At 36.7% G+C, this 17,984-nt stretch overlaps 1 protein-coding gene across 3 annotated transcripts in view; it reads right to left on the bottom strand.

The window, feature by feature from the left end:
* Positions 1-4,591: 4,591 nt before the first annotated feature.
* LOC110375740 (uncharacterized) overlaps positions 4,592-17,984 on the bottom strand; it is a 146,116-nt gene continuing 132,723 nt past the window's right edge. For all 3 annotated transcript variants that reach the window (XM_049844061.2, XM_049844058.2, XM_049844059.2), the window contains 14 exons: positions 17,214-17,289; positions 12,417-12,509; positions 11,900-11,961; positions 11,678-11,749; positions 10,996-11,133; positions 10,178-10,243; positions 9,508-9,699; positions 8,450-8,669; positions 8,057-8,312; positions 7,719-7,881; positions 7,360-7,578; positions 7,113-7,282; positions 5,153-6,978; positions 4,592-4,810 (listed from right to left, as the gene is read on the bottom strand). In XM_049844061.2, the coding sequence (XP_049700018.2) occupies positions 5,163-6,978; positions 7,113-7,282; positions 7,360-7,578; positions 7,719-7,881; positions 8,057-8,312; positions 8,450-8,669; positions 9,508-9,699; positions 10,178-10,243; positions 10,996-11,133; positions 11,678-11,749; positions 11,900-11,961; positions 12,417-12,509; positions 17,214-17,289 (3,543 nt within the window). In that variant the 3' untranslated portion in view covers positions 4,592-4,810; positions 5,153-5,162. The remainder of the gene's footprint in view (positions 4,811-5,152; positions 6,979-7,112; positions 7,283-7,359; positions 7,579-7,718; positions 7,882-8,056; positions 8,313-8,449; positions 8,670-9,507; positions 9,700-10,177; positions 10,244-10,995; positions 11,134-11,677; positions 11,750-11,899; positions 11,962-12,416; positions 12,510-17,213; positions 17,290-17,984) is intronic.

Below are 17,984 nucleotides of genomic sequence, written 5' to 3'. Positions count from 1 at the left end.
GAAGATTTCCACGTCGGGATCTCACAGAATGGAGGGCTAAAACAATGTGTTCGGATCAAACTGGCTCGAGACGGAGCCTAATGCAATATGTATCAGCTCTCAAGAGCAGACCAACACTAGCCGAAGGCCAAAGTATCCTTCGGGAAGTAACTACTTTTTATTTAACTGAAGCAGCTATTGAAAACGCCCGACACGAAGGTAAACTTCCACAAAAATAAACGGATTTTGTTGTGCGCTACCGCATGACAAAAGCATACATATACAGTAGAGGCGATGCAAATTTTTTTTTTTGGTTGTGGTTGTTTTAATCTGGTATTTGAACACATAATTATTGCCTAATATTTCACAACCAGATGACAACGCATGTCCACGCGATACATTTCGTCCCCATAAACCCATCCGTCGTCGACCATGCGTCTGGACTAAGTAAGGCGCAGATCTATTACGTTTGAGTTATCCGTAATGTAACGAGACGCTGACTTAGCAGTATGCATTGCTGTTCGGCTATTCGGCCTCGTAACGTACCTATTTGGAATGTATTTGGCTCCTGGAACATCGCTTGGCTCGCGTACAAGTGGGACAATAACAAACGGAGCCGCTATAAAGTGGCAACGTCAATTCCAACTTGTGTGCTTTTTCACTAGTCTAGACACATTAACTAGCCATTGTGTAAAATTTGTACATTAATGTGTTGGAATCCACTGCAGTTTGTACTATAAAGAGAGATATGAAAGTTTCAACAATGTTTTTGATGGAGTGTACTTAATCTACTCCGTGTAAAAGGATCAAGTTTCATGTAGTTTGCTTCATTCTGAGTTATAAACTAGATTGTTTGTGAAACAACCCTCTCGCAGTTGCGTATAAGTATGAACATTATCGGCACCACCAATATCACGTTTACCTTTGCCAACTACGTAAACTTTTCTCTCAAGCGAATACCAAACGGAGCTGAGGGTAAAACTTTTTGTGAGTACAAAACATGATTGGACAGATTGAAATCTATAACACCGTCGGGGCTGTCGACGGCTGACGTAGGTATCCGTGCGCGAGATGATTGAGATCAAATCGAATGATTGACACGTCACTCAGTTTCCCTCATTTCGCTATTCTTTCGTATGTTTCGATTTCGGTTTGAATGCTGTCACGGTGTCACATACGATACAATTTCCAAAGGAGGAAAATTGAATTTGTGTGTCAAAACCGGAAAACGGTACCATAATTCCACCTCTTTGTTGTGGCGCACAAAACATTTAATCGACGAACAGCCAGTAAAATCCATTGTTTATACGCAACAAAATATTTTTGATTCATAAAATTTCATAACCAATATTTCCATGGAACTAACTGGGACAGAATGGCGTTCATTAAGCGTCCATTTAAACATAAATTAGGCCACCGGAACTAAAATAACGGTCTATGTTGCGTAGGCCGGTGCGGGTTGGCATCGAATTGTGATAGAGGCTGGTTTCGTTGCCAAATTGCCCTGTCCGCTTATCATCTGGCTTACGTATAGCGCTCCGCCAGAACCCTGCGCCGAGTTACATTTTAAAATTTGAATATAGACGAGATTCGAGACAAATGCCTTGATTCGCAAATGTCTTGCCTAGGCCTACTGAGGTGCGAGCTTACCATTCTTATTACATGTTGTAGAAGATTTCGTATTACTTGTAATTTGGGTAACTAGGTCAAAAGCCATTTTCGTGCCAATTTCAAAACAAAACTTACAACAATACAATTTTCATACCAACTTACCTAATACAAAAAGGTATATTAGTAATATTTATTTATAACAAACACAATTCTGTACTGAAAACGTTCAAGTTATCCATAATCATTTACTAAAACAATCAGCAATCGTGAAACTTCATTCTCCAATTTTGATATCAGACTTTCTATTGCAGTAGGATTAAAACGAAATCCCTGATGCGCGGCGCCCGGTGACGCGTGCCTAGCCCATGCATTTAAAAAGTCACTGCATATTTTTTACAAAATTGTGGAAATTTCCAGGCCACGGAGCTTAAGGGAATCGATGACTTGGAAAGCATTGGTCTCCTCGCTCGATTTGCACTGCAAATTGATTTTTATGTGGGCCGGGAAGATTCCTCTGTTTGTTTGTCATGTTACGGCATTCATCAGCTGGCTATTGTTGCTGAAAGCTGTCGTTAGGGGATCGGAAATTAAATGGTTTGTTATGTTACGTAAAAAAAGCATTGATAGAATTTTAGGATTAGATTAGTTTTGTGCACAGAGCAGAACTAAACATTACATGATGCTTCACATGAAAATAGGTAGGTAATGTTCTCAAAAACACATGTAAAACGAAGCTATTAAATAACAAAGTTCTCGTTTGCAAAAACCTGTACCACATACTCGCTTGCTTCCATATTATTATGTTAACAAAGATTTCGCCTTTAAGTCTGGATTGCTGCTCCTTTTGAAGAGCCGGAGCGGGTCGAGCTTCCTGCCGGTGGAACATAATCGCAGCCGCTTTTTGCGCTTAACTCAGCTGCTTTACAAAGAAAAACCAGCTAAGTACGCTGTAACCAGAAGAGTTCAAGGGTTCCCTAGCTAGCGTGTTCTTAAGTCAAAGGATAAATGTTAATGTTCGTTCTAAATTCGGTTAAGGTTTTCTAAATCCTACAGCAAGAGCAGAATTTGCCTTATCTAATTTTATAAGCAACGCCAGTATCTACAATGGTATGTAAATTATGTAATTATATTTCTAAGCGTAAAGGACATCCTATATTCCTATCAATAAATATCTTAAGTGTTCACAAAGTTCTTCACCAAAATCGTATTGAGCCGATATCTGAATTCAAATACAGGTAAACCTTTCAAGCACGGTAGTACTTGACGTCTTTCCAAAAGGGTCCTTAGCTCTTTCACGGATCCCCAAAACGAGAGCCAGGCTCTTAGTATCAAACGAAGGCGTTTCTGTACAGCTCTTTAATACCCCATATCTACTGTAAGTAGCATGTTCAGGTGTTTTACCGTAGTATGCATATTTTACATCCCTTTGAGTACAGTTTAATTTGCCCGAATACGGATGTTAGGAGTACGAATTGAATTTTTGTTTGGCTGCAGACAGCTTGTTAATCTTTGCTTTATGTTTTTGACATAGAAATCCGAAAGCTTGAAAAAATATATTATTATTTTCTATACATATAATGAAACCTGTCTGAATTTAGAAAGATGATTAGTCGTACTTATTTAGCTTACGTCTAAAGTGTTTACCCACCTGCCATGCCATACCTAACTTTATAATGCGTATCTACATCTGTCCTTATGGGTATATGCATCAGTACCATACTACGCTCCTGACCCTTTTCCGACAATGCTATTATGAAAAACTCTGTCAATACTTTAGGAGAAAATCGTTGTTGAGTTATATTGAATGTGTGCCTACATCATTCGCACGCTACAGTGACATTTTGTAATACTACTAGCTATACCTCTTGGTTCCGCCTCCCCGTTGCTATGGAATTTTTTATGTTCTTTGCTGTTAAACTATTATTCTATGTACCTACATATATCTCGTTTTTCTTTTTTGGTGATGTTAAAATTAAAATATTTTTTTTATTCAAATGCCTCCGATAATTTCAGAGATCAGATCATTCAAACTTCACCTTAATTAGCACCTTCGTAATAGTGTAACACCATACAGACTTAGAAGTAGGCACATATAGCAAATCGGCATATTGTTCTATCAACGCCGTCAGACGTCGCCCTGACGTGCGATTGATTTATAATGCCCAGCCCAGTCCGTACTTGGCGTGAAAATTAACAGTTGGCGAAACTACAGGTGGTCTATCTAGAAAGTTTTTGTGGCTTTCATTGTTTTTACTTGTTCGATTACGACCAGTTGGCTTCTAAGGTGGAAATAAGTGTTTCGTTTAAGTGTTTCTGAATAAGTTTATTGCAAATTGTTGTTCATGTCTGTGTGAGCTTATCTCAAAATACCTCTTATACCTACTTCAGTGGTAGATGGGTCTTCAATAACCCCAATTATAATTGTAATCTAAGCAATAAAGCTTTGCAAGACTGAGACCCTGAGATAAGCCCTACCTTAACGCTTTCCAAATCCCCTTTGTGATAACTTCGACCTATACCCAAGATATCCTCTATCTGTGATATAATAAAGCAGTGTCTGTGCCATCGGATGTGGCCGCCAACAAAAAGGCTTTTACTTCCCTAAACCTTATTCGTATAATTGACGGCAGGAGTGAGCCCCACGAACATAACATATCGAGGGAATATTTCTCGTGGAGACAGAGTCGGCGCGTCATTTCCGCCGATCCCCATAGGAACAGGAAACGCAATAAATCATCGGTCATTGTCACGTGGGGCCAATTGAACGTTGATTTTTCTTTTGCGACAAACACGATTTTATGATTTGATTTCTTTTTTTTTTGTAGCCGTATTTCCAGCAAAACATATTGCAGTCCGTTACATTTTTTGGATTTGGGATTTTAGATGAAACTGCTATTTAGGATATACGGAACACTTTTATGTATAACATTACATACATATGGATGAAGTATTCGGGTAGATCTTTGTATGCTTCCAGGGTACAAAATGAAACAAACGAACATTTAGATTATTGTAAAAAATTGTGATATATTTCTTTGTTAGACTATGAATATTTAACTGTACAAAATACATGGTGTTTCTAATTTACAATTAATATTAATTAACAAAATAATATAATTATATTATATTATACGCATATATAAAACATTACTCGATGGCCGGCGACGAGCGATCATTTGTTAACGCTTTCCTTAACTTCACCGTTGCAAATTGTTGTGGCCTGCGGGAAAAATGGAAAATATACTCCCCATGAAATAAGTATCTATTTAGGGATCTGCTTTTACTTTGATTGCAGTCATTTTGAGAATAATTTGATTTTGTTTGCTTTTTCAATTGAAAAATACTTTAGTGTGATTATTTTTAGGTAAGTCGTAATGTAAGTACTGTGTGTAGGTATAGATATATTGTTTTTTTTTCTAATCAAATATTATTGGGTCTAAATATATTATGTCATGAAAAATAAAACTTACAGAGAAAATACAAAAAAGCAGCAAACGAATAGTGAATTCATGCCTACAAAAGTAAAACAAAAGAAAGTATCAGTAAGTAATTAAAAACAAACCTCCTTTGTATTATTTGTAGACGGCTGTTTCGCGTCCCCATAAATCATACCATGGTCCAAAAGTATGGCCTTCTTCTGGCAACATCTCGTTTCCTTCCGACGGTCTTTTCAGTAACTTGGTCCGAGGAAGCAACTGTGGTCGCTGTTGCTTCAACGCTTCGTTGAACTTTTGGTCGTCAGATTCGCTGTATGGGCCCTCACTTCTACGATCGATGAAGCGCCTTGCTTCGAGCCGCGCCTCCTCTTGACGGATCTTGGATTTCTCAGCTTTCTTCGAATCAGTTTCGTAGTCATATCTCGAAGATCTCCTCTCTTGATCGCTGAAGTACGATATGTTTGCTTCATAGTACCTTTCTTCTCTGCGTCCATTGTATGGTAAGGAGCTGTCATCATAACTTCTGTTAGCTCTGCTCTTCTTTGGATCTCTGCCCTTAGTGTCAGTAAATTCTTTCTTTGTTTGTCGTCTGTCTAGCGAATAATCGATTCTTGGTTCACGAGTTGGTTCATATGGTCTACCTTCTTTTTTCTGGTTTCTCATTTCAGCCTGTGGATATTCTTTTTTATGACTTTTATGACCGTTTTCAAAATTGTTTTGCTGGTGATTCTTCTCTTCATTATGCGATCGTTTCTTGTATTTCAAGGTTCCCTCATCGTGTCCGTTGTAAATTTCTTCATTTCTGATGTCGTTATTGTTTCGTTCAATCGGTATACCGTATCTATCAGTATGTTGTTCATTGTCTTTGTACTTAAGTGTTTCAGATGATGCTGAAAACGTCTTAATTTCTTTCGAGTTATCTTTGAACGTTTTAAATTCCATCGTTTTAGGCGGACTTCGTTCATGTGCAGAAGACTTAGCTTTTTCTGAAGACAATGTGGCACGTACGTGGGGTTTGATTGGAGTCACTTCTATTTCTTCAAATTCAGGCATATAAGCATTTTCCTTGCGTTTTTTCACATCTTCTTCCATCATTTGTGTCTGTCGACGTCTATCTATTTCTTGCTGCTTCCTTGATTTCATATGATCATCTACGATTATGCAGTCATATGGATCAGTGCTCGAAGCAACAGAATTGACGTCAGAGCTGCTGTCATTATCATATTTCTGCAATATTTCTCTCCGCTTAACTGTTTTCATTACAAACCCTTCTCCGTTTTCATCGTTGTAGAAACTGTTTTCAAAGTTCGTTTTAATTGTACTCGTGTTGGTCAAATCCGAATGTCTCGACTCGTTTCGTGGAACAAAATCTTCATGTTTTTCTTCTGTTATCGATTTCTCAGACATGCTTTTCTTGTTCATATTCTGGGGTTGTTGATAGCCTTCCATGTTCTTGCGAACTTTTTCGATTCTTTCTTCGTTTTGGATTGAGCCAAGGCTTTTGGCTTGGCGTATGCCGTTTACAGCTTTCATATCTTTTCTATCAATAGTATGTGTGTCTTTAGGGCGCGGAGGTTGCCCATTTTCTGTTGGGAGAATTTTATCTGGGCTAGCTTGCTTAGGAATATCGGGTGCAGGACGCAATTCTTTTTTCATCTTTTCAAAAAGTTTCTTTTTATATTCTGGGACTGTATCAACAATATCACGATGTTGCCAGAGCGACATTCCTTCCATTATTTCCTCAGCAGTAGTCCGACCAAATTTCCAGAAGGATTTTGTCCTTTTTACTTTTTGTGAGTCCTTATCCATATCCAACATATTGCGCAACATTAATTGCTGATCGTCAGTCAAATATCCATTTGCATTGTTATTTTTGGACGTAGGGCCTCGTCTCAAGCTCTGAGTTTTAAGCATATATGCTCTATTATCGTTGTTTTGCTGAGCAGATTTACTATAAAAAATAAATAAAAGGAAAAGTGAATGGAACTAGCTTAACTACATAAAAGCAACAAAAAAAGTCAAGCATACAGGAGATTAAAAATAATCCAGATTAATGAAACTTAAGACATAGGGAAGTTTAGATACCTGATAGGCACTCGCAGTCGTTGAGCTTCTTCGTCACTGTAATCTACGTCTGGCTGTGGTGGCGGCTCGTTGGAGAATCCTGAATCATTGGAGCTATGTAGGGATACATTTCCTACAGCACCGACAGCACTTACAACAGTTTTGGCTGGTCCTGCTTTATTCTGGGCAACCTGTAGGTAAGAAAGGTAAATAATTTGAATGATTTTCAAATCTCATATCTGTTTTATATCGATTGGGCAATATATACCTGAGAGCGCATAGGTAATGTCTGTGGCCCAAAACTCCTTGTTTCTATCACAGCGTGTGTAGTAAAGCTGGCTGATGATGTAGAGTTTTTGATAGCACTGGTAGCGCCAGCAGCCGGGGTAGACGCGTGGAATGTAGCACTAGCTGAAGTACTGAGAGCACTGGGCGAGGGCGCTGGTAAAGTTGGTGGCAATCCTGGAGAACCGCTTCCAAGACGACCCTATGGAAGAAGATTATAATTTAGTTTGAAAACATAAAGATCAAGGTCGAGAAGAGGAATAAACTTATTTCCATTTTAAAGCAAAGTTTATATGACGTAATGTTTTTAGTAGGGATCGAAGTATAGTAAATTGAACTGACCTTTGAGACATGATGAGCAGTAACAGTATCACCAAACATGCGAGCTGGTGGATGTGAGTGTGTGTGTACTGTAGCCGAAGGCGTGGTTTGAGCATGTGCAATCGGTGCTGGTGGCGGAGCCTCAGATGGTGTCTGCACGCAGCTCCACCGAGCTGGTGAACTTCTGGAAGTAAAATAAATTTGTTAATACTAAAACCATAGTTTATGGATCAGAACACCTTGTCCAGAACTTGGCTTGCGAGAGAGTACTCACACAATGCCTAACATAAAATGGCAGAAAGAATTACATAAAGATTAACACAAAGGATGAGAAGATTCTAGAACATTTTTAAACTCACCCAGTATCATCCATTGGGATCGGCTCAGTATAGGCAAGAGGGAACCATCCAGCGTGATGAGAGCGCAAGTTTTCTCCATATTGCCATCCTTTAGTCCTTTCTCCTAGAAGGGCAAGTACGTCTCCTTGTTGGAAACTCAGCTGGTTGTCTCCAGCAGCAGCGTAGGCGTATAAAGCTCTTGCCAATGGCGGGTCTCTTGAAGTGCAAGTCGGTGGGGCTAGCGATGACGGACGGGTAGCTGTGCGTGTGTCGTTCACTGGAAACATAAAATTAAACCTTCATTCATTGCTCATAACAACACCAAGGGTTTGTATAAATTTTTGTGAGTGTGAGTGTCAGTGACATTGTCATTGTCAGTATTAAGTAAACTCTCTTATTCGATGGCAACCTTACCTTGATCTTCATTATTTGAGCTGGCTTGAAGATTGAAATCAGATTTGGCTCTTGACAACCCTTGAGCTGGTGACCCGAGGTCTCCAATAGACCTGACGTCCAGGCATGAAGCATCCACTGATCTAGTTTTGCGCAAAGCGGAGCCAACTGATGCTCGATCATCATCATCACCAATGCGGGGGCTGGCGTATACGTCTTCATCAGCCCAGAATGACACTTGCTGTAAACAAAATGACGTCAGTTTGAATAAGAAGGAACTCTCAAGTAAGTACACTCAGATCGACAATTAAGATGAAGCACAACCTTGTGCTCAACTAAGTAGAATCGAGTTCATGGCTTATTCCTCACGAAGCTATAAAACTTGGATCAGGATCAGATAAACAGCCATAAAATGTATTATTTGTTGGATCTACTGCAGGAGATACAATTCCTAGCGAACCATTAAGCAATTTAACAATTACATTACCTATTCTATAGGTAATTTGAAGGAATACGATCGTTAAATTGAGCAGTTTATCTTGTAAGAGTCCATAAATAATGTTACGTTAGTGGGGACAGATTTTTATGACGACATTAGCTGTGACATGACGTGATATTAGATTTATTACATCACAATTTTATTTCAGTCACATTTTGTCCGAGTTGAGTTACGAAAACCCGTTAAGGGAAAAAATCAACGTTCCGAACAGAAAGCTCTTAATTGACATTTTTTAGGGTGAATCAGGATGTTACATTAAAAATTAAAATTAATTTATTTTTGGGTAACTTATTTACCGGTGCGTCACCTGCCATTTTGTATGTTCGTCATTAATTTTAAGCAGTATTCAATTTATTTTAATTTTTGTGATAATAACCCAGAAGTATTTATTCTACATATTTAAGTATATTACCTAAAGTAATACTTATTAATTTAATTTTGTTATTGAACGAATTAAAATTGGGTTTCATGAATTTAATTCAAATCAAAATGTCAAGTTTGATTATAATTACAGATAATCTTTTGCCACAAAGTATATTCATCGATCTTCTTTAACAAGGAGCGCAATAAAACTACGTACCCTCATTCTACTGACGAACATAGCTTCAACATTAGGAGGCAGGAATTCACGGGTCCTGGATACTTCGAGCCATTCTTCCAAGCCAGAGTTGTAGGCAGCCGCTCCAGCAGTGTGGTAAGCCAGCCAGTGTTTAGCCAGGGAGCATTGTCGTTCGAGCACGAAGCCGTATCGGCGACGCTCTTGCGTCATAGCCTGAGAAGATAAAACATAAATATTAGAAGGACTTCAGGGCCTACATGAAGACCTACATAGTAGAAACGTCGGTATTTAAAGCTGTTTGTATGAGTTGAACATAAATGGTAGAATTGAACTGGAAATACTTATAAGCACTGCGCAAAAGAGATTTTTTAATAACATAATTTAAATTGTTACATTCGTAGCATGTTTTAATCTCGAACTGTTTTCAATTAATTTAAATACTCAGCAAAAGGGAGTGAAAGAAATAAGTAAATTCTCTGTAGCAATGCAGTCAGCAGTCGTTAAATATTTTTAATTAGATCATTATTGTTTCCAAGTGGTCTTTGGTATTCAATTACTAAGCTTGTCCCTGTGAATAAAACTCAATGTAGTTGTGCAAAGATCAATAAAAGTTCTATAGTATTGTTCGTTTCCCTTTGTCAGAGTATTGTGGTAGGATACAATTCGACGTTCGTTGTTACAGAGTACTTACGTTCTTCAAGCTTTGTTCGCAGAATGCATCCAATTTTGTTTTCTCTTCTTCGAGTATCTGCATGTTCTGTGAAAAATAGTGCAAAGTCATTATGAGTTCGGGAATCGTTTTCTATTGATGTTTGATTGTCATTGTGGGTTTCATGTTTATTGTGGTAAATGGTTTATGAAGTTTGTATGTTTATTGCTTTTAACATTTCTGTGATTACTATTCGTGGAAGGATCTTCCGTTCCGTGTATGTACAAAACGGCGTCCTTTTTAGAAATTAATGTTCAAATATATTTATTTACCACTCCTAATTTTAATCAAACATCTATAATAATTTATCGAAATGAGTCGCCTGTTAATCAAAATGTCTAACATACAATAGGACTGGTCCATTAACATATTACGATGTAATATCGTATTTCATGTTCATACGAGAATATATTATTTATATGAACAATTATTATGCCTATTACGTGAAAATATGTCACGGCAAGCTCTTGTGGAAATATTTTATGTACTGATATTCCTCTGGTTTCAATAATGTGGTTTGAATAATTCAATGCATTCTAGTTTCCTATTACCATTGAATGAGACTGCGCAGAATTGCAATCTATTGCACTAAAATACATAGAAATTAAATCGTTTAGCATAACCAACGGAATACATTTTAATATTATTTAGTAGAGCGACCCATTCAGATGACTGTATTTAAATTAAACAGTTTTATAAACGCATTAAATATGGTAACTCTATGCTTTTCAAATCGACGCATTGTCTTTCTTTGTACACAAGAAGTTTTTCTTTGTAAATACGAAATAGTATGAACGTACCTTCATCTCCTTATCCATGGCCGACCCAACTTTGGTAACATTTGGCTTTTTCTTCCTCTGTTTTTTTATAGTTGCAGCAGCCTTACTGTAGCTCTCCGACCGAAGCTTGTGTTGTTGTAAAAACCTCTTTTGTTCCGACTAAAACAATCAAAAAACAAATCAGTAATTGAATGTCGAATTTCAAATTTCAATTGTTTCGTGAGCCGAGTTCTCGTACGTCATATTTTTCAGCTATATGAATTTCCTAGAACGGACTTTTATGATGAAAGGGACAAAATTGTGCTTGAGTTTTGAGAGTCAAACACAGCAACTGTCTGCTGTTTGTAGTCAATAAAATCGCCCGTGTTTCGCGACTTTTATTGAATTTTTAAACTGTTGTTAGATATGTTATTTTTTACAACCATTTTCACAGTCAGTCTTTCAAATGTAATATTATTCGTGTGGTGTGAACGTACAAGAAATGGTCACAGCTTATACTGAACAAACAAACTACGCCATTTATAAAAATATATACGAGCTATGTTGTCGAAACTTTTTTAATAGAAAGTCTTATCTCCCGGGCGCTGTACTAAGCTTATTTGAACTTGGGACCCTATTCCCTTTATCCGGTAAACAATCCCTTGAAACTTGGAACTATTCACATAAAAGATTATGAAAGAAAGAAAAAACCTTATTGACTGACCTGTACTACTTTTGTATCCTTCTCCAGATTAGTTTCCAAGGGTACCAGCAGATCTACGTAGAACGCCTTCAGCTGAAACAAACAAATAACTTGTAGATTATTGGATGGGATCATTCTGATAAAGTTTCCACTACAAGGACAGAGGCAAATGTACACACACATACTTAGGTAGAAATGTTATCTTTGTCTTGTCTGTGACTTCGCCTTATAAATAGAACTTACGATATTCATTTGTTGATCTTGAATTTCCCGGTACACCTCGACGACTTTCATTAGGGCTGTTCCTGAAAATTATTGTTATTGTTTAGATTGTTAATTAAATTCATACTCTTCGGAGGAAATTATATTTAGGGCGAAATAAAGTTTACTGTTATTTAGAAAAACAAGATAGGCTCGTAATGAGCTCGACAATCCTCGTGCTTATTTTCTCGAAACAGGTACACAGAGGTTTTATTTGTTTGTTTATTATCCTTAACATAATTTTCCAGTGACATTAGATTTCATAGTTATTTTTATAACAAATTAGATGCCCTAATTACCTACTACAATAGTTCTGCTTATTATCATTATTGGAAGCATTCACTTGAGATATAGTATCCCATATTCTTAGTTCAGTAGAATTATATTATAGTTTAAGTTCTATATAAAAACAAACAGTGTTTACTATTCATACTGTTTCATCGAACATGTGCCAATATTTCTCAAAATAAAACTCCTGTAAATAAAATAAATGTCATACCAATATCGGCGCATCCTCCCCAAGTGCCCTGTTGTGCCTGTCGCCCCAGCTTGCCCACTGCATCCACATACAAACGCGATGCCGCGGCCGCACCTGCAATTTAACATTTAGATAAAGCCATATGTATGCGATGTATTCACCGAAGGCGTGGTGGCCTAGTGGGTAAAGAACCAACTTCTCGAGTATGAGGGTGTGGGTACGATTCCGGGTCAGGCAAATATCAATGCAACTTTTCTAAGTTTGTATGTACTTTCTAAGTATATCTTAGACACCAATGGCTGATAAAAAAGTGAAGGAAAACATCTTGAGGAAACCTGGACAATAAAGTCTGAAATCACCCACCCGCATTGAGCAAGCGTGGTGATTAATGCTTAATCCTTCTCCATGTGAGAGGAGGCCTGTGCCCAGCAGTGGGACGATAAAAAGGCAGTAACAGTAACAGTATTCACCGATGTATTTCCACCGTCGCCCCATTTGATCGAATACGGTTTAATGAAAACGTGCCGATCGACTCTCTCCGGGGAGAGAAAAATGAAGAATGCATCACATGTCTTTTGTTTCGTACGGGTTGTAATTGACTTAGGGAAGGGGTTGAAATGAAAGTGTAAGCGACGGGTTCTACCCCAACACCTTATAAGGATTGATTGTATTAACTCTAACTAAATTAATTTAGAACACTAAATTGCAATCTAAAGTCGTAGGTACATTCATTCATTTGGGTGCAAAGCAAAATATAAAACGGAAATAAAACAAGTTAATTTCGTTCTATGTGGGAAGATTGCTTGAAGTCACCAGGTCACAATTTACATAAACAATCAAAAATAATTAATATTTATCTAAAAATTACCATATTATGTTAAGAGCGTGTACGTCAACCGCGCGCCATTTGGCCTAAAATGGTACTTTTCAAACCACTGTTTCTCAGTAACTACTTATCCTATAACTATGTTATTTTTTAATAACGCAAGGTAATTTCACTGTCTATATAGTTAATTGAACATAAATTTCAATTTGTGTAGTTTAAATACTTAAAACCCCTATAACGTAACAGATGTTTTATAAAATTCCCGTTCAGCGTCTATTTCGAAGCTTAAATTCATGTGGAAACAGTGGCAAATCTAATCATATTTATTTTTTTACTCATAGACGAAATCCCCATGCCTATAGTTAGTTGAAAACATTTTTTGATTTAGGTCTCTATCTTTCAGAAAAAAATATTTTAACAATGTGAAAAATTGTGAATTTCAAATGCTTTTTTTACCTATCTATCTTACTTAATTTAATATAACAATTATTTACATAGTAATATAACTCTTTCTTTAAAACATAAACTTTATATTATAATTTAATCTCTCGTTTTTATTTTTTTATAAATTATTTAAAAACTACTATAAAACGCTGCACGCGAGTCAACTCAAACCAGACCGCCGCAAGGCTTCACAGAGAGAGGACGTGTCGCTCCGTCACATCGCGTAGGGTGAATAACCTCTGCCGTGGATACCGAGAATAGAGTACATTTCAAGCGCGACCAACAAATCTTGATACATTACTATTTTATTTAAAGCTCAATTTTAAAGCATATTTCTTTTTATCGATTGAGTTGAAAATTTGTTTGAATGTTCAGTTTTAATGACAATGTATGATTCTATATCCAATATGGCGGTATAACCAAGATGGGGAAAAAATGTTTTTAATGCATTCCTACGATATGGATATCAAATGAAAGGGCTTGCTATGAATAACTTGAAAAAAAATGTGTCGCGAGTCTAAATCCAATATGGCGGACTCCTTAGGCTAGAAATCACTTATTGCAGATGTCTGTTACCAATCGAGCTATAATTTTTTTTTTTCATTTTGGATGTACCCAAATTTTGACTTTTGATCTCGAATAACTTTTGAAGCATATAGGATAGATAACTTAAAACTTTATTTGCAATGGTAAGCCCAAGCTCTTCACCAATATTTGGCTTTCCGGCAATTGTTGTTATTTGACCACAATTTTTCGGTCTGGATGGACTGGACCATTCATATAAACAATCAATTTTTCAAATCGGTCCAGGCGTCTTTGAGAAATCGAGAACAATCAAATTGAGAACAATCACAAAACAATCTAATTGAAACCTCCTCCTTTCTTTTTTTGAAATCAGTTAAAATACAGAAACTCTTAACATTGTCATTAATCATCAGTCGACTATTTAGTAGGTACTGTTGAAAATTGTATGTAATATACAGAAAGTCCTCAAAACCAAGGTTTTCATAGGTGCCCGATTTTTTTGCAAAAGAGTGTAAGTATTAACGACTTATTTTCATGCTTTTATATTTTAGACATCCATAGACTTACACTATTTTCCCGCTATTAACTATTTACTAAATAATATATTTTTTGTTCTACCAATTTCACTCGAAAGGATCAAAATGGTTTGTGTGACTATACGTGAAGTATGATAGGCACGCACACAGCCGCGACGCTAGTCTGCGCGGTTTTTTGCGTTGAATTACCTAAAGTTGACATCGCGCGCCGAGCGTACACGCTCTTAATCAATATCAACATGACCAATAAAAATTAAACTAGTTTAACAAATTGATATATAAATAAAACGCCAGTCATTTTGAGACTAATAATTTCACCTATTTGCATAAATTAATGGCAATTACATCAGTAATCGGATTTGCGTCCGATCACTTATGGGTAGATAAAATCGAATCATTTTATTTATGTTAATGAAAAAAAAAACTGAGCATCGCGGTCTCGATTCGCGAATACGATAATGTTGTCGGACTTCTTTCTATCGATAACTATTATACTTATGCTATAATCTAAGTAGTGCTGTGCCTTCTTATTCGCATTATCGACATTATCTAACTAGTGAAAGTACTTATGTATTATTATTAAATTATAGCACTAAGCCGGTAAGTATGCAATAGTATTATAACTCTTTCTTCTTACGTAAAGCGGACTCTAAATATAAAATAATTTATTTTCTTTTTCTATAAAAAGTTGTAAAATGTCTAGTCACTGATGATGAATAAATGCAAGTAGGTTAATTACCAGTAGTTACGTAAATAAATCTAAGCTGCAATTAAGATATGGCATAAACATTCTGAATACACTGAACATAGGTACGTGTATGACTGTATGTAATTTCTTTAGAGCTGGGATGACTTAGTGGGGGTTTATAAAGTATTAGATTTGTGATCTAATGTATCTTTGACTAGGTGTAGGTTCCAATCGAAACAAGTTTGTCTTCCATTAATTTGTAGTCAGTACATGCTAATAGAACCGGCCAAACCAAAAAGTATTTTCGCTAAAAGTCTAACAGGGTCAGTTGATTTACCATAAAAGCGTAAAATTCTTCAAGTTCATTAGAATAATTCAAAACAAGTACTCGTATTTGGCACAAGTCAATAACGAGTACGGTTAAATACCAAAAGCTGTTGTCCTCAAATTGTTTGAAAAGTTTCGACGACATTTTTTGTCCTTTCAAGTAAAAATATTCAGGCCAGATTAAAAGAGGCTGGCATTCAATGAATCCGTAAAGTGCCACAAAATGTTAAGTGCTTCGAGAAATTTCCAATCGAGGGTTTTAGGCAAAATTAAATTTTAATATTCATTTCGCTCGATGAAAGTGAAGTTAAGTCATTATGCTTAAAAAGTAATAAAATCATGACCATCTCAAATTCAGAGAACACTGCGTAAATTACAATTAATTTGCAGTTTTTATTGTTCCCTGATGTGAATCTTTTGATTTATATGCCATAGTTTTGTATAAAGGGGACAACGAGGATAAAGGTCGGCTAATAAATAAATGGGTCACTTATTACCCCATAAAGTGAGACGGAGCAAAATTAACCGCAAAACATCAAAATAAAAATACATACATAGAGGTCTCTGGAGCCATACATCGCGAGAATGCCCAAGTTTATTGCTGCTAGTGCTGGCTATAATACTCTAGATAAGCCAGCAGAGACAATTTGGCACAAACTACGCCCCAGTTCCGTAGCCAAGCAAGCGCGGAACACAGAGGTTTTGCATATAGATGCGCCCATTTGGCTTACACTACATAAATTAATAGTACACGTTTCACTGAACACGCGTCAACATAGATTTACGTGATGCTGCGACGGTTTCACTTTCTTATTGATGTAGCTAATTGTGTTGTGTCTGGCCGGTCTAGAATATGCTAATATCTGAATACAAAGCTTCCATACGCTGCTTATCTGTGTTATTCCTATCTGTGTAGCCTGATACATACATATGTATGTATCTCGAATATGTAGGTTTTCGGCTTGACATAATGTTAACTCTTTCTAGAGCAGTTGGATCAAATGATGCCTTTTGCTAGTTTATACGTATTACTCTTCAACTGACTTTGTCCAAATAGGTAATAATATTATGATTCACTAATTAAAGGCTTGCTTTACTCCAATTTAAAATCCACATTTAAAAGAGCTCTAATTAGCGCTCCACTGCAACATATTATGTGATACAATCTTTAAATCACCTCTTACGACTCATGGGAAGATCCCATATCTAACTCTTAGCAATCCAACACCGCGCCGAAGCCTACAATTACGTACTAGTGTAAATTAAATACGGCTTTGATTAGCGTATACCTGTTAAGTCTAGAACCTGTTTATAATGATCACCATTTACTATGACATTCTAGAACCTTACCACCTACTTTACGCATCAAGATATTCCACAGGTACCTACACAAAGTCACGCCACGAAAATTCAATGGTGTTTCGCACGGAATTTCAATTTAATAAAAAGGTGATGTGATAAAAGGCGCTTACCATGTAAAGCCTTTAAGTAGGCCTTTCCGGCTGTTATCATCTGCCGAGCACCTGGATTAAATTTGTCCAGGATGTTCTGAAACAACAAAAACAACACTTTAAAATATATTTTGTAGATAACATTGTAGTAATTTTTGAATGGGGAAAGTTTGTTTGTGAGTTACAAGCCGTTTAGGTAACGACAGTTTTGTTGTGATCAAATGATTGTGATTTTACGTTTCTCTGCCTCTTAACCGATCTTTGAAGCCGATAAAGATGGTAGATGGTTACGTAAACTTTATGATTCAGGATTGAAATACATATAGCTAAGCAAATAATGTGTTACGAGTTTCAAATAATTGCATTAGAGATACAAAAGCAACGTACGGAGGGTAACCAATTAGTTATGCAAGTTGAACAAACATAAACATTTAAACTGGCAAAATACTACCAAAAAAAAACAATACCACCACAAATAAAACGTAATTTATTATATTACTTAACAACGATACCAAATAAAAAAAACTGTGAATAGTAGCGATCAATCAATTGCTCATTATGCAAGTGAAAGTCAAAAGTTTCATAAAAACGTCGCGGGGTTATGAAACGGCATCATTTACCATGATGGAGATAAGTTCCATTCATATGCGTTGGAAAATGAGGTCTTAGACCGTAAATAGACTTTGGTGCTGGAATGTGGCCTTCAAGGATGCTGCAGCGTTTGCGGCCTCGTTGCGAGGTGTGGCGGCGACGGCATTCCATTACAAATACTGCTTTACGCCACTTCTTCGA

The sequence above is a fragment of the Helicoverpa armigera genome, chromosome 2 (genome assembly GCF_030705265.1).
Source record: "Helicoverpa armigera isolate CAAS_96S chromosome 2, ASM3070526v1, whole genome shotgun sequence".
Classification (NCBI taxonomy): domain Eukaryota; kingdom Metazoa; phylum Arthropoda; class Insecta; order Lepidoptera; family Noctuidae; genus Helicoverpa; species Helicoverpa armigera.
Note: the sequence above shows the minus strand (reverse complement) of the source record. Positions and strands in the feature narration are given on the sequence as shown.